Below are 27,724 nucleotides of genomic sequence, written 5' to 3'. Positions count from 1 at the left end.
GTACTTCCGCTGTTTCCCTGTGGTTTAACTCTATGTAAACGTTAAAGCCATATCAGTGCTTAACAGCAGCTTATCAACAACAGAGAAACCGTACAAGATTAAACTTTCAACGAGACCTAAAAGGGACAAACTGTAAGTATAAACCTTTTATTTTGTGATATTCGAAATCGAAAATCCTATGATACTGTTAGTAAACAAGAACATCCAATGAGTACTTTTTAAGTTTTTTATATTCAGTGATGTGTTTGCAGACACACCCTATAAACCAGTCCGTCCGCGTGAAACACCACTCTTTTTGACTATGGAGATACTCTTACCGACCTTGCAAAATTGTGAGGGAACCGAGAATTGTAAAGTCAAAAATGAATAAAACTGGAATCGCCAAGTCGGTAATTACTGTTACGGTTAGATTCGTCCAGCACGGCAAAATACAGAGACGCTGTACTAAAACCGAAGACTTCATTATTTGGTCAGCGACGGTCATTCGGTTGCTATTACTAAAATCGTAGGGTCTGCATTGTTTGTCAATGTAAAAAATATTTAACAAGTTAAATTAAATTAACAAAAGAACATTACAATTATACTTGGTACTATTAATAGTAAATGTTGATAATATTATGTAGTTGTCTTTAAATGTTAAAATATGTTGTGTTTGATACAAATATTGTTAATTCTTTGTAAAATAGCCCATGTACCTGAACCATTTAGGTTAATACCATTATATTGATAGGGATAACGTATAAGTTGGCTCTAAATAAAAACAAAAAAGAAAATATATCTATAACGAAAATAACTACTTGTATAGCAGATGACGTATTAGGAACACAGGTTATTTTGACTTTTTTTCCTGAAATAAAGTTCTCATTCGACAACTCAAAAAAGTGTTTATTACATGTCAACCTCACACATTTCGAGTAGAACCTATGTGATAAATCTTACACGGTACAGCTACAGAGCCGTATATAGAGGGAGCTTGCACAACTGCGTAACGATTACTGATTGGTCGAGAACTTTCAGCGCTCACTGGCCACCTTTTTATACGGCTGTGTACAGGTAGGACCAATACCGCCGGCTTACTTTCGAGAAAAATTTTATACTGTAGATTTAATTGCCTTTTGTCAAGAACAAACAAATTTCTCTCTACAAACATTATAAATGAACTTCAGCAGCCGTTCTATTGTGATACGACATACATTATACCCATTTTGTTGACTCTAAAGTACTATATACAGTTTATATTCATGCCTGTATCGTCAGAAGATTTTGGGAGGGGATGTGGGGTGGCAGTAATTTGGAATATGTCCACCCTTGGTATGGGTCGATGGAAAAAAAAATAAAGATAGGGGGCTACGTTCTTGCACCTCAACTTGAAGTTGCCATTTTTTACGATTTTGTGTGCAAATGTTATCATACTTGTAATGAAGAAACTGAGCCATTTGGAAAAAGGGGGAGGAGGGGAGAAATTCCCTGTCATCCAGTGGCCACGTATATATATATATATATATTTATATATAGAGTAGGTTGGCGTCTATCTTGGCGCAGAGTGCTCTATGTCCATTGGACAGAGCGGAATACATACATAAACAACTCCAGTCCAACCACCAAACACCGTCAAGAGAACCACACACAACTAAGGAGCGAGCACCGAAGGAAGGCAAAAAACCCCAACAACAGATCGGACGCAAAAGAGAATACACCAACAGCCGAACACCGAAGAAAGTCTTACAAACCCACAAACAGAACGGACGCGAAAGAGAATACCCAGGCAGAACAATACACCAACAACCGCATAATCCCCGGTAATCCCGACGAGGATCCTATATATTCATGGAGCATAACTTGAAGCTACCAGTTGTCTGAAGATCGCTACAAAGCGTGAAACTCCGAGTTACAACTACTAGTGTTCCACTAGTCTCATCTAGTATCAACATATATTTATATATATATATATATATATATATATGAAAATGAAATGAAAATCGTAATGAGTTGGAAAATAAAGAACAGTGAAAAAACTTTCACTTTCACTTTCACAAACTTTATATGAAAATGAAATGAAAATCGTAATGAGTTGGAAAATAAAGAACAGTGAAAAAACTTTCAGCCTCCACCGGGATTCGAACCACGGGCCTCCCGCTCTGTACGCGGACACCCTAACCACTAGGCTATGGACGCTGATTGTATGTCCAGAGGTTCGAAACCGGTAAGGAAGATCGTAATTCCACTGTAGGCGTTTGTCACCTATATCGAATATAGGCGTCACCTCATATAGTTTGTCACCTATATCGAATATAGGCGTTTGTCACCTATATATATATATATATATATATATATATATATATATATATATATATATATATATATATATATATATATGGAGGCTGAAAGTTTTTTCACTGTTCTTGATTTTCCAACTCATTACGATTTTCATTTATATATATGAAAATCGTAATGAGTTGGAAAATCAAGAACAGTGAAAAAACTTTCAGCCTCCACCGGAACCCGAACCCGGGCCCCCGCCCTGTGCGCGGACACCCTAACCAACTAGGCCATGCATGGACGCTGATTGTATGTCCAGAGGTTCTAAACCGGTAAGGAAGGTCGTGATATCACTGCAGGCGTTTGTCACCTGTATCGAACAATACTAGTTCTGTTTTTGGTTACATATTTTGCCTTACTCTAGATCTCAAACATAATGCCAACCAACTCGAAAATCATTTGTGATTCCTAAAGCCGGATCTCGAAAGAGATACTTCGAACAAACTGTATGTATATATATCGCGTTGCTTAGCACCATGGGTAATCTAGAGATCATTGCAGTACATCATTACTTCCATTGTAAAGACCGGGGTTTCCGTTTTCCAATTTCGTGATTGTTTCTTTCGATGAGGGGTTTTTGCAGGAGAATACCCATTTCTGTTCGAATTCCTTTTTATTTGAGTCTTTTGATTTCGTTTCATGCGGAGCGGATATAATTAATGTATTGATAGGTGTCTGTAAAGTCGTTAATCGATCTGCTTACGGAAATGGCTGATAACTCTGCAAGGTCACGGATTAAGTTTTCTGAACTATATTGCAAGGTATGGTCGAAATCGTTAATATATATATTATATTATATATATATATATATATATATATATATATATATATATATATATATATATATATATATATATATATATATATATATATTTATATATATATATATATATATATATATATATATTTATATATATATATATATATATATATATATATATATATATATATATATATATATATATATATATATATATACATATATATATATATATATATAATTAGGACGGAATCGGATTAAAATAATCCGATTTTCCAAAACTTCCGCTAAATCCATCAGAAATCAGTAAGTCGCATTGACTTCACAACCATGCCGACACTCCTCTCTATAAAATAGGAACAAGGGAACATAATGCTACACATGATCTTAGTTAATAGGCCGCTCGCAACGTATATGCACTATCGCAGATATGATGACCGTGCGTTTGTCTTGTTTTTCACGGGTTTTGTTAGAAAAACAATAAATGTAGAGAGCTCCTGAGATTTAACCGATTGGTTTTAAGATATAGATTCAACAGTGTATCAGTCTGATGTTTAAGTACTGTTCATAAATATATTTACTACATCTATCAGTTTCAATGTTCCTATAACAGTGCCCAATAGTTTAACTAAGTAACTTAGAATATTGAGGCACAGTCCCCTACACGGCACACCTTCTCAGCATCCCCTCCTTCCTACCCAGTAGGTCCCTTTTTGGCATGTGAAACAAACAATGATAACACAAACCTTACAATTCATTTACGCCTAAAATTCCCCATGAGGCTGCCACTCAGCGTGTATAGTCTATGGCTACCATCTGAATACCATAGCGTACTGTTACATCTTCATTAACCTATGTGAAACAATGAATAAAGCAGAGATTATAAAGTAACGTAAAGTCCTATTTTTCTAGAAAGTAAAATACCGAATAAAACTTTTCTAATTTACCCTCTTTTTTAAGTGAAAATTTCTGAAACATGAGACCTCAAAATAAATAATGCTTAGATGCAACTTACAAGGCCTGGGAAGTGCCACTTCCGGCAGTCTTGGAGGCATTTTTGACAACAATTTACTGGCGACGCTAAGATGGTGGCGCTCCGCTTAGATAGTGTCATGATGGTCCCTTTTCGAAACGGCCCACCCACTAACAATTTTAGTAGCATCGGATGTTTTCACCCAATTGATATCTTGAAAACCAGAATAGCTACGTAGAAACATTTCCAGCACTCATTCTTTTCTTGAGCTATGACATATCAAAATTCTGCCTTACGTTACCATTTCAGAACATTTTATATATGGCCATGTTGTTACCAGCAACAATAAGAACGGCTTTTGTAACCATCATTTCTCTCTGTGTAATGTCGTTACGGCTACCCAAGCCTCCGATAATAAGTGTATTTATAATTCGTGTTTTTCGACAGTTATATCTCATGTCGGGAACTAAGCCCAAGCGGTGGATCATACTGGTGTTGGTTGCATTCAGCTGTCTTATGCAAAATGGTAGGTACAACCTATAAGAATGACTTCCTACTCTCTCCTGACAGTATACCATACTTATTGTTTCATAGTTCAATATTCCTTAATTGTGGTTTTTTTTTTTTTTTTAATACCTCATAAAACCCCAAAAAGGAAGATGTAATAATATCACATAATACTGAAAACATTGATACTGGAAACATTGATACTGGAAAAATTAACACTTGACACCCTCATCTTAACACCTAGTTGCTAACTTGAGGTATTGTAATAATATCAAATCGATACTGGAAACCCTCATCTTAACACCTAGTTGCTAACCTGGGGTATATAAATAATAACACATCGACACTAGAAACTCTCATCTTACGCGTAGTTGCTAACTTGAGGTATTGTAATAATATCAGATCGATACTGAAAACCCTCATCTTGACACCTAGTTGCTTACCTGGGGTATATTAATAATAACTGGGGTATATTAATAATAATCGACACTGGAAACTCTCATCTTAACACCTAGTTGCTAACTTGATGTACTGTAATAATATTACATCGACACTGGAAATAATCATCTTAACACCTATTTACTTACTTGATGTATTGTAATAACATCACATCGATACTTGTCGGTGCAATAGTTGATGCGATGATAAGGGAACCTATACATGAAAGTCCTTATCTGACTTTTCAATAAATCAATCCCGGGACTATCCTTGCCTTCAGTAGAAAATGTGATGTCATCAATGTGGGGATGGGAACTAAATATGGACCTTAAATATCCTCTGGATTATTGATACAGTGTTTAGTAATTCTCGATAAGAATATTCACGGTACGCATGTTATATCTGAAAGATTTCTGCACAAGTTTGTGACGGAGTGTGAAAGTCATACCGATCATCAAATGTGAATATTTGAAATGCTAAGCTTTAAAGATCCTCCGATCATGAAAGAGGGGAGCATATTCCCAGCATCCTGGTGGTAGTTCCATCCAATTTTTAGATGACGTTCTCAAGATGTTGATATTTAAAATTGGATCGGTTAGGTTTGTAACATGCAAATATTCCTCTGCACTCTCCTCTTATAGCTCAAATTAAACCATGTAAAGTTGCTCTAACACACGATGCTCTTATTATTCAGAGGATTTACTCTATCGGAGAGTTTTGATGGAACTTAACTTGTGGCCTTTCGCTTCCAACATCCAGTCCAACATCCCCCCCCCCCCTCACGATAGATTGCATCCTCTTCCGCCTCTGCTTCTTCCCTGAACACCAGCAAGTACATCGTGTATTGTTATAGTTAATAATTAGAAAATATCTTCAATGTGTTTTTTTTTCAATGATGCATTTCACAATATAATAGTACCATACACGTACAATTATAAATGCAAACTATGCTATAAGTGCTGGAAAGTTAATCACTTGGATATTTCCAGCCTATCTGATCCCGACTTGTTCGGATAGTACAGACTTTTAATTCTCGAGACATTTGCTTAAAGTAGATGGTTATATTGTTCATGACTACACTTTTAATTAGCGTCTTTTCTCTTTCAGCTCACTCTCAGTGCACACAACCAGAAGATCCGCCAAATGGCGAGATTTTATCTCGCAACAGCGATCCTACCCATACTTACAGACGTGGTTACAGAATGGGAGTAACATGTGATCCGTCATTCCGGATGCGACCAGAATCAGACAGATTGACATGTGTTGGAGACAGTTGGAAACCAACAATCGAATGTGTCCGTAAGTACTGTTCACTAGGAAGTACAATAAAACAATACCGATGCACGTTTTCGATTTCAACCTTTACGTTTTACGTGACCACGCACGAATCCAAAACACAGGGGAGTCTATATGTCGACTTAATAGCCGTAGGTGTGTATGGCGGGCCATCAGTCTCAAATCGTGGGGAATCGACATATACCGATTTAAATCGACATATACCAATTTCCTTCGACTTATACCAGTATCTAGCAGCTTAAATTGACTTCTACCGATTTACATGTATTAACATATCATCAATTTAAACTGGTAGATGTCGATTTAAATTGACTTATACCAATTTAATTCGATATATTATCGATTTAAATCGACATATTCCAATTTAAATCGATGATATATAAAATAAATCGATATATGTCAATTTAAAATGACATCTACCAGTGTAAAGCGATGATATGTAAAACTAAATCGGTAGAAGTGAATTTTCTTGGACTTATACCAGTTTCTATCAGCCTAAATTGACTTCTACCAATTTACATCGACTTATCATCGATTTAGCTCATTAACATATTCCAAATCCCGATTTCGGTGATGATTGACAAGTGAAAATACATCACATGAAGTCTCCTGACAAAGCGGGCTAATAATTAATGGTTTCAAAATTACCAAGCTAGCAAGAGTGTCCATCATGATTATGTCCATGGTAATTATGGACAATTACTTGCAAAAAGATTTCGGTGTAATAATAAGGAGTAAATACTGAAATGTCAATGAGGTGAAAATCTCTCAATGCAAACTGGGCTAGTCTAGTCAAGCACGTGGGGCTATAGTATATGGATACTTTTAGCCAAATACATATAGGCCTACAGTACGTACACAGTTGCAACTACCTACTCCAGTTACTCCATAAACAAAGTTGATGCTGTGCTGCGGTGATGCCTATTATAAGGTTTTCTTATACTATAGCTATAAACATATCCAGGGGGTTAAACAATTACAGTATTCAAGCCTCAAATCATACATTCCACTCGTGTTTATTTTCAATTATTCGCCCGCCTTGTCAGGTTACTTCACGTGATGTATCTTCGCATGACAATCATCATCGAAATTGGGATTTGGAATATGTTAATACCCTATTTTGTCTCTGGTTCCTATCTCATGAATATTAATGAGTGGTAAGGGTTTCCCCGTAAATGTTTTTAAATGTCAATATCTCTGCAACTGTGTGTCTGATTCAGTTTACACTTGGTATGGTGATGTAACTACATATATGTTCCTTGCAACAAATTTACCTCATTAATATTTTATGATGGGTGGGGCCTCATGGGAAATTACCAAACAGCTTGTTAACATTATATATCAACAACCACAAGTGGAATCAATGTCAAACTTAGTAGGTAGATGCCCTGTGATGAGTGTGTTTGTTTAGGTTTCCACCATATATATTAATGAATGAATATTATTGAATGGGCAGAGCTTAACGTAAAATTTGGTTCTTGCTAGTGTGGTGATGTTGGTACAAGCACATTTTCATGGCATTTCCATCTTTATGTCATTCATATTCATCAAACTGCAAGAAACGGCTTTAAACACATGACAAGAGCCAGATGCTTTGTGACACTACATTAATAAAATCAACCGTTGGTATTTTTTGTGAATATCATGAATTCTAATCAGTGAACATAAAATGCTTCATCAGATATCTCTGAAATTGTATGTCTAACTTATATTTGTACTTGAATATTAAAATGTAAGTACATTTTTTTTAGATACATGCTTATTAGATCGTAAAATTTTACCTCATAAATATTCATGCTGTATCTATTTCTATACGATGTCACTAAATATACTTCGTCAACATGACATCTGATTCTGGCACCTTCCTTTATATGTTGCCGCACTAGTCAATAGACATTACTCTTTATTTTGATGAACACAAGTTCATGAATATTTAACATGTATGATTTACCACACTATATATGTTTCGACATCGTAAGCATTAAACGTTTTTCGTTTTCTGGTTGTAGACGTAGACGGTCATTTCATTTCAACATAGAGCAAAGTGATAAGAGCTTGTAACATATTAACTCTTAGCGTAAATCTTGGATGAACTGTGTACATACTTTGAAATGGATCCACTTTAGTAAGCTCGAGAACCCCGACATTTGTTGTAGAGATCAAAGTTCCTTTGTAGTAATTAGAGGTCAAATAAAAAAAAAAAACAGTCAAACAGTAACATAAATGAGCTTTATAATACTTTTTTTGTGAATATGCATTAATATGGTATTTCAATGGGAAGGTTAATTCTTGATATGTAGATTTCCAAGTGTGTTCCCTATGATATACCACATCATGTCATTAACTGTCTCGAAAAATTATTGCTTTATGAAACCGCTTGGTAGTGTGCAGTAGTTTGCCTGTAATCATATAGGCTGGCAACATCATACAAAAAGAGTAGCCTACTGGATGATGTGGCCAACTTATTCTCAAAAATTATAGATCACATGGATATCAGGGTTAATTGATTGTTTTTTACTTCTTTCTGTAGCTGAAGACTGTGATCTCCTCCCCCCATTTCCAAGAGGTGACATTATATATAGAACTGGAGAATCCGGTGTGGTTGCCCGCTATGCGTGTACGGAACGAGGATATCGATTGCATGGCGAGACACGGTTAACGTGTCAAAGTGACGGTACCTGGTCTGCTGACAGTCCAGTGTGTCGTGGTATGTATATATCCAGTGTGTCGTGGTTTGTATATCCAGTGTGTCGTGGTATGTATATCCAGTGTGTCGTGGTATGTATATCCAGTGTGTCGTGGTATTTATATCCAGTGTGCCGTGGTATCATATATCCCGTGTGTCGTGGTTTGTTTATCCAGTGTGTCGTGGCATGTTTATCCAGTGTGTCATGGTATGTATATCCAGTGTGTCGTGGTATGTTTATCCAGTGTGTCGTGGTATGTTGATCCAGTGTGTCGTGGTATGTTTATCCAGTGTGTCATGGTATGTATATCCAGTGTGTCGTGGTATGTTTATCCAGTGTGTCGTGGTATGTTTATCCAGTGTGTCGTGGTATGTTTATCCAGTGTGTCGTGATATGTATATATCCCGTGTGTCTTGGTATGTTTATCCAGTGTGTCGTGGTATCATATATCCAGTGTTTCGTGGTATGTTTATCCAGTGTGTCATGGTATGTATATCCAGTGTGTCGTGCTATGTTTATCCAGTGTGTCGTTCTATGTATATCCAGTGTTTCGTGGTATGTATATCCAGTGTGTCGTGGTATCATATATCCAGTGTGTCGTGGTATGTGTATCCAGTGTGTCGTGGTATGTATATCCAGTGTGTCGTGGTATTTATATCCAGTGTTTCGTGGTATCATATATCCAGTGTGTCGTGGTACGTGTATCAAGTTTGTCGTGGTATGTATATCCAGTGTATCGTGGTTTGTATAACAGATAAATCTGCTTCCGGTCACTTATGTAAACATGCCATTCACTATATCCATATGTGTATATACTACGACACACTTAGTCTATTGCTGCTTTTTGGTTTAGCTACAGCTTGGACTGAGAGACCAGGCATTAACTATCATCCAGAGATTCACAAAAGTTTGCCTACAATGTCTAAAATAATGTGGAGGGCATGAATCTTTAAAAGATTACTTATTAGACTGCTGACAATATGTAGGCAATATACTTTCGCATATATATCATTCATAGGCACTAATTCATCGCAGGTGGTTTCTCTTTTTAAGTAAAGCTCTATTTGTTCATTGAGCGATCACTGTTTTGTAATGTTCCTATCAATTGAGCATTATTATAATGTACATTTATAACTTGGAACTAAATCTTTCCCTACAGCTATGTTAATATGCAAGGAGGTAGAGAAGCGAGATCACTTGATTCGGCAAAGGATAAATGGCCGTCGACGTAAGGGATTGTGGACATATGGAAGTAGACATACCTTCTCGTGTGAGGAAGGTTACATCCTAGGAAGCTCGTCCACGTCAAAAGACTCCTACTATCCATCGATTGAATGCACAATAAGTGGATGGAACGCTTCAGTTCCTATCTGCCGTGGTAAAGTTAATCAAACCATGTACTTGACCAAAAAACCCTACAGCATAACCTATGTCTACTATGATAGATTCTCTGTAGGGTGGTAAGGGTGTCCGCGTACAGAGCGGGAGGCCCGGGTCCGAATCCAGGTAGAGGCTGGAAGTTTTTCATTGTTCTTGATTTTCCAACTCATTACGATTTTCAATGATATATATATATATATATTTATATATATATATATATATATATATATATATATATATATATATATATGTGTGTGTGTGTGCGTGTGTGTGCGTGTGTAGGTGTGTGTGTGTTGAGACTAGTGGAACACTAGTAGTTGTAACTCGGAGTTTCACGCGTTTTAGCGATCGTCAGACAACTCCTGTCTGACGATCGCTAAAACGTGTGAAACTCCGAGTTACAACTATTAGTGTTCCACTAGTCTCAACTAGTATCAACATATATTCCGCTCTGTCCACTGGACATAGAGCACTCTGCGCCAAGATAGACGCTAACCAACCAACTATATATATATATATATATATATATATATATATATTATATATATTATATATATTATATATATATATATATATATATATATATATGCCACAGCACTTGGATTATATAAACTATATATATATATATATATATATATATATATATATATATGTATATAGCAGGGTTTGGCCACATGAATAGAATGTTGCTGTTTTATTACAAATGTGTAGAGAATTGATGAATAATGATTAACTTTAAATAGACAATGGCAGGTATGCAAGTGTTGGCAGATCTTAAAAAGCTTTATTTCTCGTAAAGAGGAACCCATTTTTACTGTTGATATTCGTGGAATGCGCAACAATATAAAATTGTAGCATGAAAACAGTCGTTCTTGCTTGATTGGGATTCATAAGAATAACAAGCTGACCTATGGTGTCCATCTTCAAAGTCTCCTCAGATGTTCCAAGATGCCCTCCTTTACTGGAAGAAATAGAACATGGACGATCAACTGCTGAAAATCGCACATACGCACCAAAAGATATAATCAATTATTATTGCGAAGAAGGCTACAGAACAACTAGTCAATCATGGAGAGCGTGTGCCTTGAAAAATATCCGACATACGTATAGTGCAGTCTGGCTTGGAGTAACCCCTCGGTGTGAAGGTAACGTTTTTTTGTACATGAAAGATACCAAGCCAATTGGGAGTCACATTGCAAGCACTTTTCGAGTTTAATTGACCAGTTCTGGCAATATTAGTAACATATCTCAAGTTATTAAAATTGTGTGACTACATGGAATGCTTCCTAAAGTTTCTTCATCAAACGAAGGTTATTTCCATCTGATGAGAATCATATTAAAATACAAAGTAACTTACAAACATTTAATTATATGACTTTTCTTTGTAAATGAAACTTTAGTGATGATTATTATCGAATGTTACCAACATCATCATTGAATGTTGTTGTCTTAACACGATATTCAAACAGAGACAAAACAGCGTGGGCAGGTGGTGTTGGTGGCTGTTGAAATTACAACGAGATTTATATCATATTGAGGCTTTGGGTTGCTCTTATTAACTTTCTTATACATGTTTTTAGCTTCTTTAAGTTCACTGATAAAGGCAGTAATTACTAAACAATGAATTGTTGCATTTTCTGATTTGTCTGTCTTCCAGAAATAACCTGTCCTACACTTAGGGGGTATATAGAAAATGGTGCAGCCTTTGCGACTTCGAACATGGTTGGTTCAAACGCTACCTTCAGGTGTGATTCAGGATATGAGTTGATAGGTGACTCTCGTTTGACCTGTACAAGAACAGGACGATGGAATGGACCAATACCAGTTTGCGATACGGGAGGTGAGTTATTGAAAGCAATATATCACGTTATTTAAAGTGATGTATGCATTGAGGCCATGTCAGATAAAAAATACAGCAAAACAAATATCATATGCATTCCTGTGTTTATAGTACGTTGATCAAAAGATACACTATACTGACTAAACAAATAATTTAAGTTGTAGATTGTAGAGCAAAACTAAAGTAAATAAATGGTTTACGTAATTTTCTGGTTAGTCAATGGAAGTATGCAACAGTTACGCACGCTGTGCAATATACTAAACTACGTTTGACAAGCAAAGCTAAATACACTGAAGTTGCTGTGTCAACCAATACAGATGGATATGTGGTTGCAACATCCGTATTTGTGTTTTGTTTGTTCCTTTAGAACTACTAAAACAACGGACCTTAACAATAAGTCAAGAATACCAGGGCAACAGATCTGACTCAAATAAGCTACAATTTGTATACTCCTTTCAGGTTAATTCTTCAAGTTACTACGTTAAGAGTTGAATGATTTAACCACAGGTTAAGCATATAGAGACGTAGAGGAGGCTCTTCGTAGTATTTTGCTGGCTTGTCGATATATCTATTTATTTTTGTGTTTTTACTTTAGAAAATCATTGCCCTGTTCTGGGTATACCACTGAACGGTTACAAGACTGGCGATCGGTATAATGCAAATGACGGCGTAGAATTTTATTGCAACGCAGGTTATACATTGATTGGGTCACAGATTAGAAGTTGTCGTCCGACCGGCATGTGGTCAGGTGAACCAGTGAAATGCATTGGTAAGTATGCGAAACGAAGGTTCATCAATGAGAATCCAGTCGCTGACAGAGCGGGTGAGGGTGCTCTTCCAACAAATGATGCCCCAGGTAGCCCCAAATTATATTTATGGTGGCGGGGGAAAATACACAGGAAACTACCCACGGTCTAATAATATCATGCTCTGGTTGTCGTGTTAGTTTCAAAGTTTTGTGTCCAACAAAAAGAGTAAACCTATACATAGTCGGTTAATGTGCGATTTACTCCCTCATCCTCTTCCCCGTCATCATCATGATTGAACATGTACATCTCGATTACGTTAGCCTAGTCATCTCTTACGGAGCAAATAACATAAACTTGGACATATTCAATTGTATAGGAGCCCTTCAAAGAATCAGAGGAGCAAATAAGAGCGTAAGCAGGTTTCCTGGCGGGAGGGGGGGGGGGGGGTTGGGGCGATACAGATAACTGATGGGGTCTGGGGTGTTTCAAAGAAAAAGGTGGCCAAAATAACGATATGGAAATTCAATTTTTTACTATTTCTTTCGAATTTCCACTACATTCTCAAAATCCAAGTTTAAACTTTTGATAAAATTATTTTGACTTAGATTCTCCGGGGGGGGGGGACATCTTTTGAAAATTTTGACTTTTTCTTGACATTTCAACTTATTTCATAAATTCTCGAAATCGCATTTTAATGTCGGAATTTGTACTGCTTCGTCTCAAATCTTTACTCCTTTCCGCTTCTTTTATTTGAAATTTCGACGTTTTGCATTGATATTTAACTGAAACTATCAGTTATCTGAATGTTTTCACTATCTGCTCAAAATTACGACATTGTATGTCGAAAATTCGACTTTCTGTCACGAAATTTCGAGAAAAATTCTACTAATGTCAACTGTCTTACTGAGTGGCTTTAAATTCGTATTGGCGCCATCAGCGTTGCGTTATATTCGTAAAGTGCTATGCCCCGTCCCCGTAAATTTAGTTTTTATTCTTTTGTGATCCATGTGGATATTTTTGCTGCCAAATTCTGAATTGTGAATGTGAGTCATCATAACGGGTTGATCAATTTAATAGTGCGGAATTTATCAAAGTTTTCCAAGCTGTCAACATATTAATTGAATAATTAGTCATTTTGTTTAATTGTTTTAAAGATATTCACGAATAGATCCTAAAATTTCAACGGGCCCTTTAAGTTTTTTTTATAGATAATTACTAACTAAATAGAGTATACTGAACAATTTATCAATTATGCTATGATAATATTCTCTTATTAAAATTAAGAGCTTCATCAATATGATTAAAATTTCTAACATTTTTAAGAATATTATTTGGAATGTACCTGAATGTTCGCATACATAAGGGTAATAATATCGATAATGACTTTATTCATATGACTCATTGTTAACCCTTTCAAAGGCAATCAAGACTTTGACGACATCCACGAGATGTCGTTAAAGATGAGAGAAAATTTAGACAGGTTTGAAGCTAGCGCACTTTTTGAAGCTGCAGTGAGTCATGAGACTACAAACACTAATTTCCATCGAACTGCACGATTTATCCCATTGAGCCACGATACTGGGCTGGATCTTTACTTCATGTTTGACGGATCTTCAAGCATTGGCGAAGATAACTTCAATGTGGGAAAAAGGTTTGCGAAAGAACTCGTTAAAGAGGTAAGTTTTGAGATTAGCATCCTCTGCATTAATATATATCCATTACTTTGAAGATGAAAATGTTGATCATGGTTTATAGTATGGGCAACTATGTAACTGGGCATGCATTATTACTCTTGATTCCTTGACGAAGGTAAATAGTATCCATGTGATGGTGATGGTGTGGATGTGTGTGTAAACGAAGCCTGAACGCATTTTTCATATCTCGCGAAAGCAAACTCTATGTGATCGTGTGTGTGTTTTATTGTTTGTGACACATATTATGCAAATATAATGCTTGGCGTAGAACATCAAAAGATCGAGATAGAAATTCGAAACTCGAAAGATATATGAACGTCGAAATTTTGAGATAAAACGAACGACGAAGTTCTGAGATAAAATGTCAACATTCTGAGGAGAAACGTAATAACTTCGAGATAAAAAGTTACAACTTTGAGATGAAACGTCAAAATGTTGAGGTGACCATCAGAGCATCCATATAATAAAATTCTTCTGTGGAACAGCTTTCAGCTCCTCACATTTTGAAAGCTTAAACTACATGAAAACTGACCTTGCGTTTTTATATCAAGTAACCAGAATGACTTGTGTTTAAGGTGTAATTATCGGACTCAAACAGTTTACCACTCCCTTCCCAATAAACCGGGCGACAATCATTCTCCCTAATAGAATGGGTAGATCATAGCTCTGGTGAGACTTTAGAAGTTCCCTCCAACTATTTTCTCGGAACGTCATGATTTTCCTGGCAAGTCGCAAAAGCTTCACGACGAAAATATTTCCTTGGGGATCCTTCACCGCAGATCACCCACCCGCACTCTCCCTCACAGTGCCGCTCCTGGCACTTGCCAAACACAATACCAAGTTTATCCTGTACTTTTTGTAGATTGGTGTGTCCTATAGACCAAACTCATTGAGGGTCGGAGCGTTGGTTTTCAACAGTGAGGCAGAAATTGGCTTTCATACTGTAGCAAGTGATTCAACTGACGATATCCTTGCTGTCATCGATCATATACCATACAGAGGTAAGAGTTTCAAGCATGCCTTATAAATTATCTTGTTCGGTAACAATCATTTTAAGAATGTCATTTGAATCGTGTAGCTAAGATTGCTTGAGTTCAGAATTCTCCTTCTCTTTCTCCTTTTCCTTCTCCTTCTCCTTTGCCTTCTCCTTCTCCTCCTCCGCCTCCTTCCCCACCTCCTCCTCCTTCTCCTAATCCGTTTTCGCTCCCATTCTCATGCTCATTTTCATTCTTATTCAGGGGGTGGAACAAATATAGCCAAAGCCTTCCAGATTTTGTCTACGGTGATGCTTCCACTGACCTCAAGGCTCAATAGAGAAAACAGATTTAAGACAGTATTTCTTATAACTGACGGTATGTATCTAAATAACAAAGACGTTTAACTATATTTTTGTAGCAATTGTAATGATTGAAAGGTTCAAGTTATTGTGTTTAACCTTTAATGTAGAACTAAGGACAAAATACAGGTGATTCTGTAGGGAAAAGAATGCGACTGATGCCATACAAACATGGGTATGAGCTAAATGAATACATAAAATCTCGTGTTGCCTACATTCACTGTTATATTACTATTATCACATGTAGGGACAAAGATATACATTTGTTTTTTGTGAAAGCTCAACCTTTTTCTCAAAAAATTATCTTCTTCCCTAAAGGTTAACGTGCCGTAATAAATTTGTGATTGTGGTGGTTCCCAAAATTACTATTTTTTTCTCCTTTAACACAAACTTCATATTTTTTAAGGTAGCAGGACTTAATATCTATCAAAAAGCACAGAACACCATTCGAATTGACTTTTCAATCGTTAAAAATATCACCATGTAATGACACCATGTCTGAGACTTAATTTCTTATTTACGTTCATATTTTTTCAATTGTTTCATATGTATCTTTCATCCCCATTACTCGTCATACATTCACACTTGTTAAAAAATCTCGAATCTGATTGACCTGTTGTCGTCAGTTGACCGTGCATTAACCTATGTATAATACACGCCAGACTCAGAGGAGGATTAATATAACTTGCAAAACAAAGTATATCGGCAAGCTTAATCCCAGCTGCCTAAGCTACTCGACTTGAGAAAAGCAAGTATGGTTTGGAAACAAGCCCCTTCGGTGTAAACACCCCATTGTAATATTATGAAAATAAATTGTGAGAAAACAATCTTGCAGCCTGAAGTATGCTAACTATAGGTTGCAATTTTGGATCCACCATTACAGTTTGAAACAAAAATTACTACATATTATATTCCCCTGTTGGTTTGTGGCCCTGATTCTCAACCTGGCCTAATAGTTAGATACGGTCTATTGTTTATCGCAGGATGATGCACGATCGAGGGGGGGGGGGGGTATTACTCAATGCATGAGCACGGGGTGGTAGACCGAGTGCGTCTAGCAATAGCGATATAGCTTTGTATACTATCATACTTATAAAACTTTTAAGTCTGTCTTAATTCTTATTCTAATTTCTACACCATTTTGTTTGCGTGTGTGTGTCATGTGTATGTATTTGTTATAACAGGGGATGCTACTGAAGGAGGTGACCCACAAAGGTATGCCCAAGAAGTTAGGGACCAAGGTGTTACAATACATTGTATTGGAATTAGCGAGAACGCTACCAGACGGACACTCAGTGGTCTGGCAAGTGAACCTTTACGCGAACATCTTTTCTTTTTGAAAGACTACTCAACGCTTGAACGTATCATCAAGGTAGTCACCAATCAAACAATCGGTAAGTCTATGATGTAAGACAAATTCTTCATTAAAGGTTTGTACTGTAATGTTCTTCCTATATGAAGTTCCTGTATAGGATTTATAGTTGTTATGAGTTATCATCAGCAGTGTATTTAACGCATACTGTAACATGCTGTTAGTTGCATTGTTCGGAATCGAGGCAGTTGGAATGTCATTCTTGGCAGGCTTGGCTAAGGTAGCTATTTTTTGCTTGCATTTCAAGCTAATGAGTTTATGTTCGTGCTTGCTTGTGTTTGGAAAATAAGACTTCTTATAAAAGTGTGCAGTACGAAAACCAATTTTAATATAAAGTTTGGTATCTAAGTACTAAGCAACATGTCACTGATGTTCAAACAAGCAGGCTGTATAGCCGGTAACCGTGAGAAACGATGAAAGCAATTGAAGTAGAGTTCGCGGTTAGACCGGTAAATTTGAGTAAGGTTAGGTGACTTTGGACCGTGTCAGTTACACGTGAATGTTTGAACTTATCAATCTTGGGGCTGTTAGGGAAGTGACACAAGAAGACTGCAAAAACACAAACACGGTTCTCTGGTTAATATAATGCATCTATATCAGGTGCGTATCCAGGGGGGGCGTTGGGGGCGCGCGCCCCCCGGGTAAGAAAAAGAGGAGAGAAAAAAAAGGGAAGAAAAAAGGAAAAAAGAGGGGAAAAAAGAGGAGGAGGAGAGGAAGGAAGGGAAAAGAAAAAGAAGAAAGAGAGAAAAAGGAGAAAAGGAGGGAGTTAAAGAAAAACGCGAAGAGAGAGAGGAACAGTGACATCATTAAAGCGCTGAAGGGTAGCCAGTGACGGATCAATGATTTCGTAAAAGTGTGACTCACCCTACCCCTTACACCGACAACTCCATTTTTTGACGTTTCCATTTTCCTCTCTCACTAATGATCTATATATATACTATATATGGTCTATCATAACGCGTTTGTAGAATTGTGCTATGAAACCAACTGTGGCTGGTCTCGAACTCGACCGTGTCGTCGGGGAACATGACGATTTTTGGGATGGGGGCGACCGCCCGCCCCCCCCCCCATTCAGCATTTTTTTAAATGATATCGCTAAGTAATTTCAAAATAGAAAGTGCTTAGATGCAACTTACAAGGCCTGGGAAGTGTCATTTCCAGCGATCTGGGAGACATTTTCGGCCAAAATTTGCTTGTACGCTTCGCGCTAACAAATGGTTCTGGGTAGTGCCATTTCCAGCGATCTGGGAGGCATTTTCGGCCAAAATTTTCTTGTACGCTTCGCGCCAACCTATGGTGGCTCTACGCTTAGATAGTTTGCCTACAGGCTTCGCCCCTCCCTTGGCAAATTCCTCGCTACGCGCCTGTTCGAATTTGTAACGCAAACAGCAGATATCACATCATATCAGTGAGCATGAAAATGGCTTTCCAGGATGAAAAGCCTCAAAACTGTCCGACTTGCCTGAAAAAATAACCAAAAATTTTCGCGCGTTCAACGTGTTAATGTCAATATCATATAAGCAAGCATCGGTTATTACATCACATGCCATCATGTACCGTACGGTCCGTTAAAATTGCGCAGTATACCGCGGGATGCTAATGTAAACAACGACATGTCTCATGTAGATGTATAAAAAGCATGGAGGTCAATTATGTCAAAATTCTCTTTTACATTAGTAATGGCGAATTAGGGGCTGCACGCCCGCCGCGCAGTGGCGGAGCGTCCATACGGTCAGGGGCGGATCCCCCCCCCCCCCCGGCGGACTCAAATGGACTGCTGGAGCCTTTTTCAGCTCTTTACCACTTTTTACTTATTCTAGATTATTGACTTTTTTATTGCGCTCTCATCTACTTATTGACATTTGTCACATTTTGTTGGTGTAATTTGGCGATGACACCTTATTCTTCGTTTATCTGCAAATTAGCCAGGCCCGGAAAGGGTCATTTCCGGCGATCTAGGGAGTATCTTTACTCAAAAATTTTCTGTACGCTACGCGCCAACCGGTGGTGGCGCTCCGCTTAGATAGTGTCGAAAGCGTCCCTAAAGACCATTCTCGCCCCTCCTGACCAATACCCCTAGCTCCGCCACTGCCGCCGCGCCTCCTACGCCTATGTGTGTAGTGTTCGGTTTCGGATATATCTGCTATTTTTTCATTTCCTTCAACCAAGTTTTATAATAGCCGTTATAAGAGGTTTTAATATTTGTACACCAATAAATTAACTGTGTCTGAATTTTCGAAAATTTTTGACCAACATTCTGCATCACACTTCCCTCTACTCGTGCAATTTTGACCGGTCTGTTAGGGGTTGAAGGAAGTTTTTCTATATTGGTTGTCCATAGATGAAATTTTGTACAACATTATGGGTATGTTTTGAAGTGAGTTTATTCACGAGAAATGTGAATTTTCAAATTCTGAACAAATATGGGGCTTAAAACCTTGAAAAGTGGGGCTGACGGGTATTGAGGGCCGCGACGTAGAATCACCTACAAAAGCAAAGACCCACAGGATATGCGATCAGGTCGAACATGATGTGTGCCGGGTTGACAATCTTCAAAAAGGTTATGGATGGAAAAAAAACTTTTAGGAAATACTTGGTTCTCAGGCAAAAAGTGTACATCTGGTTGGTCATTTCAAGCCCGAGAAGTGCCGTTTCCGGTGATCTGGGGGGTATCAAAATAAGAAATTTTCTTGTACGCTGCGCGCCAACCGATGGTGGCGCTCCGCTTAGATAGTAATTCGCGCCCCCCGGATTTGAAAATCCTGGATACGCGCCTGTATATGATGTTAACTCGGCTCTACTGACCTGTATCGAATAGTTTTGTAGTAGAAAAGATTGCATGAAAATAAAGGTAAAACGAACTCACAGATAATTGGCTCCCGGGAGACTCCTTCATGGTCCTTATTTCCCCCAAAAGCCAAAGAACATTAAACAGATGCGACTCAAACACACATGCGCATGCACAAATCAAAAGGTAGACCGCTCTAGTATAGTAAAAATGTTTTAAAAAATTACCTTCTGCCTCCAGAAAATTAACGTCGACGATCTATTAGTCCCACTCAAATGTTATACAGCCATATTCCATATTATACAAATATGAGTTTTTCTTCTCTGGGTTTTAACTGAGTGATAAAGAAGAAGCCTAACATTATGTCCTCCGTCGAAATAATAAAACATAATATGATGTGGAGATGTTGCTCTCATTTTAAACGACTTTATCGAACATTCAATGTACAAAAGAATAAGGTGTCTGTTACCTCCGTGCAAGAATAATAAGGAGGTGGTTCTACTCCTCTCTCCAACTCCACCTCTCTCTACACCACTCTCTCTCTCTCTCTCCTCGACGATTCTCCCTCTTCCTATCTATATCTCCTGTGTTGTCCTCTTCTACCAAATCTCTCCCTCTTTCGACGCCCTTTTACCTCACCTTCATTTAGCTTTCTCCCACACTCTCTCATCTCTCCCTATATTATGTATAGAGTTCCTTATTCCATTTCACCTATCCCATAAATTCCTTTCCTCCACACCATGTACGGTCATACTTCACCAACACCACCAACTGCCCAAATAAGGCTACCCTGACGAAAAAACAAAGGAATACGATGCTATAGAGGGGGAGGGGGGGGGGAGTCTATAAACATTATTAATTAAGAATGCCACATATTACATTCTTTAAATGACTGTTACTTTCTATCTGTTCTGTAAGAACGACTAAAGCCAACCTGACATAAGGCATCACATCGGAGAAACCGCGCAACAGGCGGACGATACAAAACAAGCAAAGTATTTGAGCTTCATTAACCAAGCTACAAGAATTGATAGGGGAAATTTAAACGAAGAGCGTTAGAAAGTGAAAAACAAGAAAAAAGAATAAAAAGAAAGAATAACACAGGAACAAAATAAAGCAATTCTAACCAGTAGACATCCTGGTTACAGCTGTATGTATAGAGTTAGGTACATTATATATATCAAGGAGCGTTCAACTTTCTGTCCGAAAAATTTTGCCACTCCGTCTGCCAGCTGGATCATATCGCTTTACACCTTGAGTAACTCGAAAATAACCTTCTTTCACCCGTTCGTTGATCGTCGGACCGGGTCGATATCTATATACATCTTTGTCATGCATTGCCATGCCAGGAATTTCATGACAGCCGTATTATGCTTAGTGTACTCTTCAATTCAAATACACCAAGTGCTGTAAATGTGTGAATGCATGAACATTAAAGAGGTAGTAAATAAGATGAAATCATAATTAACGTTGTCATTTCTTAATTGCGTCATACAAACAACACTTCTGCCGGCATTATTCCGTTCATTCATACAAAATGTGATTTCATTTTCAGATTACAATGAATGCGGCATTTCTCCCCAAAGAGTATCAATGAAGGATAGCGTACAAGATACACCTGCTAAATTGGGTGACTGGCCATGGCAAATTTACATTGAAACAGATGTAAGTATTTGGATTGTATGTACTGTGAAAGGCATACTGCCTTTATAGTTTTATATATATATATATATATATATATATATATATATATATATATACATATACATATATATATATATATATATATATATATATATATATATATATATATATATATATATATATATATATATATATTCACTTTTGTTTATTGATTTCTCTTCTGTTTTTGGTTATTGCCATAGAAAGGCAAGTAACCTTGGCAGTCAACGCGTGTGTGTGTGTGTGTGTGACGCCTAGCTTGTAAACACGGTATCGCAAAAGATAATCAACCTCTGCTAATCTCATATTTGAAATGTGGCTTGTCCATAATTAGTATAAGAACGATAATGTTTTGGATGGAGGTCAAAGATCATTTGGGGTTAGCAGAGGACAAAATGTGAAAATCTCAAGAATGCTGTTTCTTTAGAACGTGAACATCAAAGGAGCTAATGTATGCATGGTTGTAAAGCCTTATGTATCGTAAAATGTGTACATGTGTCCCGGAAAGCACGATAGTAACGTTATTGGCTTTCATATTTTGCCTGTGGTTCCCCATAATAAGTACAAGAACCTTATTGTCTTTTGGTGGAGTCAAAGGTCATCGGGTCACACTCTGTAAAGTCTTGTAAATACAAATTGTGTAAACACGATATCCCAAATGACTAATAGTGAGTTAAAGAACCATATGGGTGGAGGTCAAAGTTCGTATGGGATCAGCAGAGGTCCAAATGTCAAAATATCAAAAGCATCATATTGAGAACTCTATCTTCAAAAAGAGATTATATATGCCTGTAGATTATCCAAATGATATAGGTGAGTGTTCATTAAATGTTTTCAAAGTCAAACCCTGCGACATTTCTACAGGTCAGGTCTCAATGAAGATGTGACATTTATGCTGATTTGACCTCCAAATATGTCATATAAACCTCCTAGCTGTTTTAGGTGGAGGTCAAAGGTCTACGTAGACACATAGCTAAATAAGTAATTCACATTTTGTGAAGTGGGAGTTTTCCAACTTTCGACTGTCTTAAGACTTTGAACAGTTTTTCATTACTCTTGCTCTTACTTGAGTCCATCAAATCATATGATAAAGTTGATAGACTTCCCTGTGTTTTTACGCCACTACCTATACAATTATTTTTAAAGTTCTTTTCACGAGTTTATGCTCTACTCAACTAAACTATTCATGGTACTACCTATGATGGATTGGTTGCTCCCATAATATTGCTTGTATCAGCTTGTTACCTCTTGACATGAAGAAGTGGTTAATCGCCATCTCTGTATTCCCAATTGTATTTTTTGTTTTTCCACTGGTCATAGTTTTTTTCCTGTCACAAACACTGCTTGTCCTGTCTGATGACAAGTTCTATATATTACCATGTAAGCACTGGCTCTGTTTAGATTAATACTGAAGTAAAAACTTCAACCGGGGTTGGCTTGCAAACTACTCTTGCGCTGCATATGCAATATATTTAAAGGCAAGTAACCGCTAGGAGGGGTTTCCCTCTGGTTTTACCTCGTGATATCAGTCAAATGTCTCAATTGGCAATTAGTACATTATATACAAATTAGAAATCTTCAGCACTTTCAAACAATAAATTTCAACTTTCTAAACTATGTGCTAAACAGATTAATTTACACAGTCAATGAAAATTTCTTGGAAACGTTAAATGCCCAAGTTATCATTTTGTGGACATAGGAAATGTCGCTCTACTTGTGATAGAAAGTTGAACTTCTATTGAAAATTAATGCGTTAGGAATTTTGTTATTTAATTTAAAGTTGAAAAAAAAAATAAGTACAGTATGCAAAGTTTATCGGGTTCTTAATTTCATATAATAATCCAAACTTCACATATTTCAAATGAAAGTTAAAGTTGTGTCTCAAAAATAGTGCAGAAATAACTTGCCAAACATATCTGAATAACTGGACAGGACCAAAATAGATGTTCGAGGGTCTCATCCTCAGAATTACAAAATGTACACATGGGAGATTCTAATAACTTAATTTTATGTGAACATTAGTTGGTACCAATAATTCTTTTAATAAAGTATCCTTAGTTGGACGTGAGTTAATTATAAAACTTATCAAACGCAGAACATTATCAGAAAGGCTTGCAATTGGCCTTACATTGGCTTTCCACTCTCTGGGATTACCGCTAAAAATTCCATCATAAAAAGTCAAACGGGAAATAATTTGTAATATCAAACTTGGTGAATGCAGTATAGGTTATAAGGCATAACCATAAAATAAATCATTTACTATATAAGCTTTCTTCGACATTAAAACATTCGAGTAAATACTGTCATTATTAATTTTTATATATGAAATTATGAATTGTTAACAACATATCGATTAATACAATGATCTGGTTGGCCAAGCACTACATACCACATAAATAAAGGTGTTTGAAATGTCAATATCATTTTATAGAGAGAATGCTGTATATCATTATATTATTTTGAGTTGAACAACATTAAACACAATTTCTGACAGAACACCATCTGTGGGGGAACGCTTATTGAGGCAAACTGGATTTTGACGGCAGCAAGTTGTCTCCATGGTAATGTCACTTTCGAAGCTTATGCAGGTGAGTGCTCCCACCTGCACCGCTAGTCGGTGAAAAAAAATTCAGTTGGGATGGGGTGGGGACTGGGGAATTTTAACATTCAGTCTACGAAGAATTAGACAAATCTTCCTGTCCAGACCGCCCTCCGGAGCGGGTTCAGAAATCTTTTCATTAGCACAAACTTACGTTTACTTTCTAATTACAGATATTAATTATCTATAGTTTTATCCATTTATTTCTGGGAATATCCAATTGTGCATGAATTTGCTGAAGTCATACAATCGGATGGTTTCTCTGATTGTACATAGAAAACAAACACTAGTAAAGCTTGTTTTGACATATATCTTTGATGTACTCCGAAAGATATATCTCGTGATCTGTTTTATTGCAGTCAATATCTTTAAGTTGAGTATTTTGGCGCTTAGTAATACTTCAGTCATCATATTTAACACATGCATACCAACAGGGATTTGCGGAGAAGCATACATGTTTTACTAAGTATCTTTTCGTACATTTTATTGATTGACTTCTTATTCCCTTCAATACCCTATAGGCATTGTGAATAGATTCGATGGGTCACGGAAGAAATTACAAGTCAACCAGACCATTCTGCATCCCGACTACGATGATGTCACGAAGAGTCATGACATAGCATTGATTCAACTCAGAAAACCTGTTAAACTGAGTTTTCTTATTAGAAAGGCTTGTCTGCCAGATCCCGCAAAAGGTTAGACCAAGCGCCCTATGTATGTATATATATATATATATATATATATATATATATATATATATATATATATATATATATATATATATATATATATATATATATATATGTATATATATATATATATGTATATATATGTATATATATATATATATATATATATATATATATATATATATATATATATATATATATATATATATATATATATATATATATATTCAAAGTATATCTTTCGAGATCCGGCTTTAGGAATCACAAATGATTTCGAGTTGGTTAGCATCATGTTTGATCTCCAGAGTAAGGCAAAATATGTCACCAAAAACAGAACTAGTACTGTTCGATACAGTTGTCAAACGTCTACAGTAAAATTACGACCTTCCTTACCGGTTTCGAACCTCTGGACATACCATCAGCGTCCATAGCCTAGTTGGTTAGGGTGTCCGCGTACAGAGCGGGAGGCCCGGGTTCGAATCCCGGTGGAGGCTGGAAGTTGTTTCACTGTTCTGGATTTCCTTCTCATTACGTTTTCAATTATTTACATATATATATATAGATATAGATATAGATATAGATATATATATATATATATATATATATATATATATATATATATAGGTAATGTTCTGTGTAGCACTGAGAATTCTAGTGGAAAAATTGCAAAGTTTGCAAGTGCTAATAAAGAAGAGAAACACGACGTTTCGGGTATAAACCCTTTAACAAAGTGAGCAAAAACACTACTGAAACTGTAAACAGCGAAGTTCAACGAAGAAAGATAAAATTGTCCAATGCACACACATGAAAGAAGCGAAAAGTAGCAGAGTAAAAGGACTTACAACAACCTTTAACCTTATGACACACCATAGATCACGTTGACAATCCATCCAAAGGCAGCAAATACCAATCCAAATTGGGAGTCCTTCGGTCATAAGGAAAGGGAGTTCGTGACACACTTTTTGTTCACACACATGGAACATTCACACACATCGCTTTGAACTCCCATCCCCTTCCCACCCCTAAAGCTTTTCCACATCAATTCATCGTGTTACGTGTCGCACTCCCCTCAACCAACCATATTTCAGTTTAGTACCAAATGGCTGTGGGGTAGGGCCTTCATTTTATGTACAAATTTCCATAACATAACATAGAAAGTCATAGCTATGATGGTACGCCTGTGTAGCAGCCTCGCTAGTATAGTTCCCGTAAGAACGATCATTGGAGTGATTCGAAAAGGAATAGTTTCCTTATTAAGTACAGAAATGATTTGTATAATAATCAAATTGATGTGATTACAGACGTTTTTGTGTTTCATATTTATGAAGAATATTAACATATATTCAATAATTAGAGATATTTTCAATTTAATTCGAGATATCTGCAATTTATTTCAGATATCTCGAATAAAACTGAAAATATCTGTAATTATTTTGGATATCTTCAATTCAGTTGGAGATATCAGAAACTGCATTTTCGATATCTTGAATTTTATTTAAGATATCTCAAATTGATTTTAAGATATCAAGAAATAAATTTAAATTATTTACTAAATGAAACATTATTTAAGATATCTGGAATTGAATTCGAGATATCCAAAATTGAATTCGAGATGTCAAGAAATGAATTCGAGATTTCCAAATTTGAATTCAATCTAGGATATCTAATTATATTCCTGATATATCTTATTCAAGTTTGGATATCTCGAATATGTTTTCATGCTTGATATCTGGAAATGAATTAGAGATATCTGGAAATGAATTAGAGATATCTGTAATTATTGAAGTCAAGTTAAATTGGCGTTCCACACGCCCAGCTATGGATTTCCGATCACCCATTCATTGGTGACCCCGCGGAACTCTCTGCGCAGGAACATCATTTTCTACCGTGGCAACCTTTGCTATGGCAACTGAAATAGACAAAATATAGGCCCCAATGACAAACCGACTACAATATATCTCATCCTCGCTGTAAGAACGATGATAATAAACTGAACGTAGCTGCTATAAGCTTGGATGTGTTAACACATCCTTGCTTTAATTTACAACGTTGTCTCAATCACATTTCGAGCATTCAAATTCACCAACAGAGAACCGGTTGCTCACTGTTGGTGCTGCAGTTGTGACAGGATGGGGACACAACGGGGTAGTTGAAGCGAATGAGACTGGTACCAACTTAATACCAGAACACTACCTTCAGGAACTAACCTTGCAACTTCGCAGGCGAGATGAATGTGAAACAAGTCTGGTTGGAAACGATGAAGAAGACTGGTTTGATGAAACTATGACGTGTGCTGGGTACCTCGGTCGAGAAGTAGGACCCTGCTCTGGAGATTCGGGAGGACCTTTAGTGAAGTATGCTAAAAGAGGAGATTCCCGCCGTTGGACTGTCATTGGAGTCACCAGTTGGACCATTGGATGTGCTTTGCAAAATGAGTTAGATTTCTTCGCAAATGTCCCACACTTTGTTCCTTGGATTAATGAAAATATCAACCCGGAAGCAGCGCGGTTGAGGCGGAACACATAGATTAGATACAGACGTGGTCCCGGTAACGGTTAATAGACAGAGACAAATATATCGATAGTGAACACTTCCCATAACAGGACTTTAAAAA

The 27,724-nt window shown here is 36.9% G+C and overlaps 1 protein-coding gene across 2 annotated transcripts; it reads left to right on the top strand.

The window, feature by feature from the left end:
* LOC139964110 (complement factor B-like) lies at positions 1-27,724 on the top strand. Of its 2 annotated transcripts, none has more exons than XM_071965465.1 (16): positions 1-132; positions 4,500-4,578; positions 6,105-6,296; positions 8,824-9,000; positions 10,140-10,358; positions 11,299-11,505; positions 12,018-12,200; positions 12,796-12,969; positions 14,369-14,625; positions 15,506-15,644; positions 15,882-15,995; positions 17,164-17,373; positions 21,695-21,804; positions 24,317-24,410; positions 24,943-25,116; positions 27,200-27,724. In XM_071965465.1, exons 2-16 carry the CDS (start codon positions 4,509-4,511, stop codon positions 27,634-27,636), a joined length of 2,757 nt encoding a protein of 918 aa, XP_071821566.1. In that variant the 5' UTR covers positions 1-132; positions 4,500-4,508; the 3' UTR covers positions 27,637-27,724. The 2 variants fall into 2 exon arrangements, with proteins under 2 accessions (XP_071821566.1, XP_071821565.1); XM_071965464.1 differs by having other exon boundaries at positions 11,290-11,505.

The sequence above is a fragment of the Apostichopus japonicus genome, chromosome 22 (assembly GCF_037975245.1).
Source record: "Apostichopus japonicus isolate 1M-3 chromosome 22, ASM3797524v1, whole genome shotgun sequence".
Classification (NCBI taxonomy): Eukaryota; Metazoa; Echinodermata; class Holothuroidea; order Aspidochirotida; family Stichopodidae; genus Apostichopus; species Apostichopus japonicus.
This window is presented reverse-complemented; position numbering and strand designations above follow the sequence as displayed.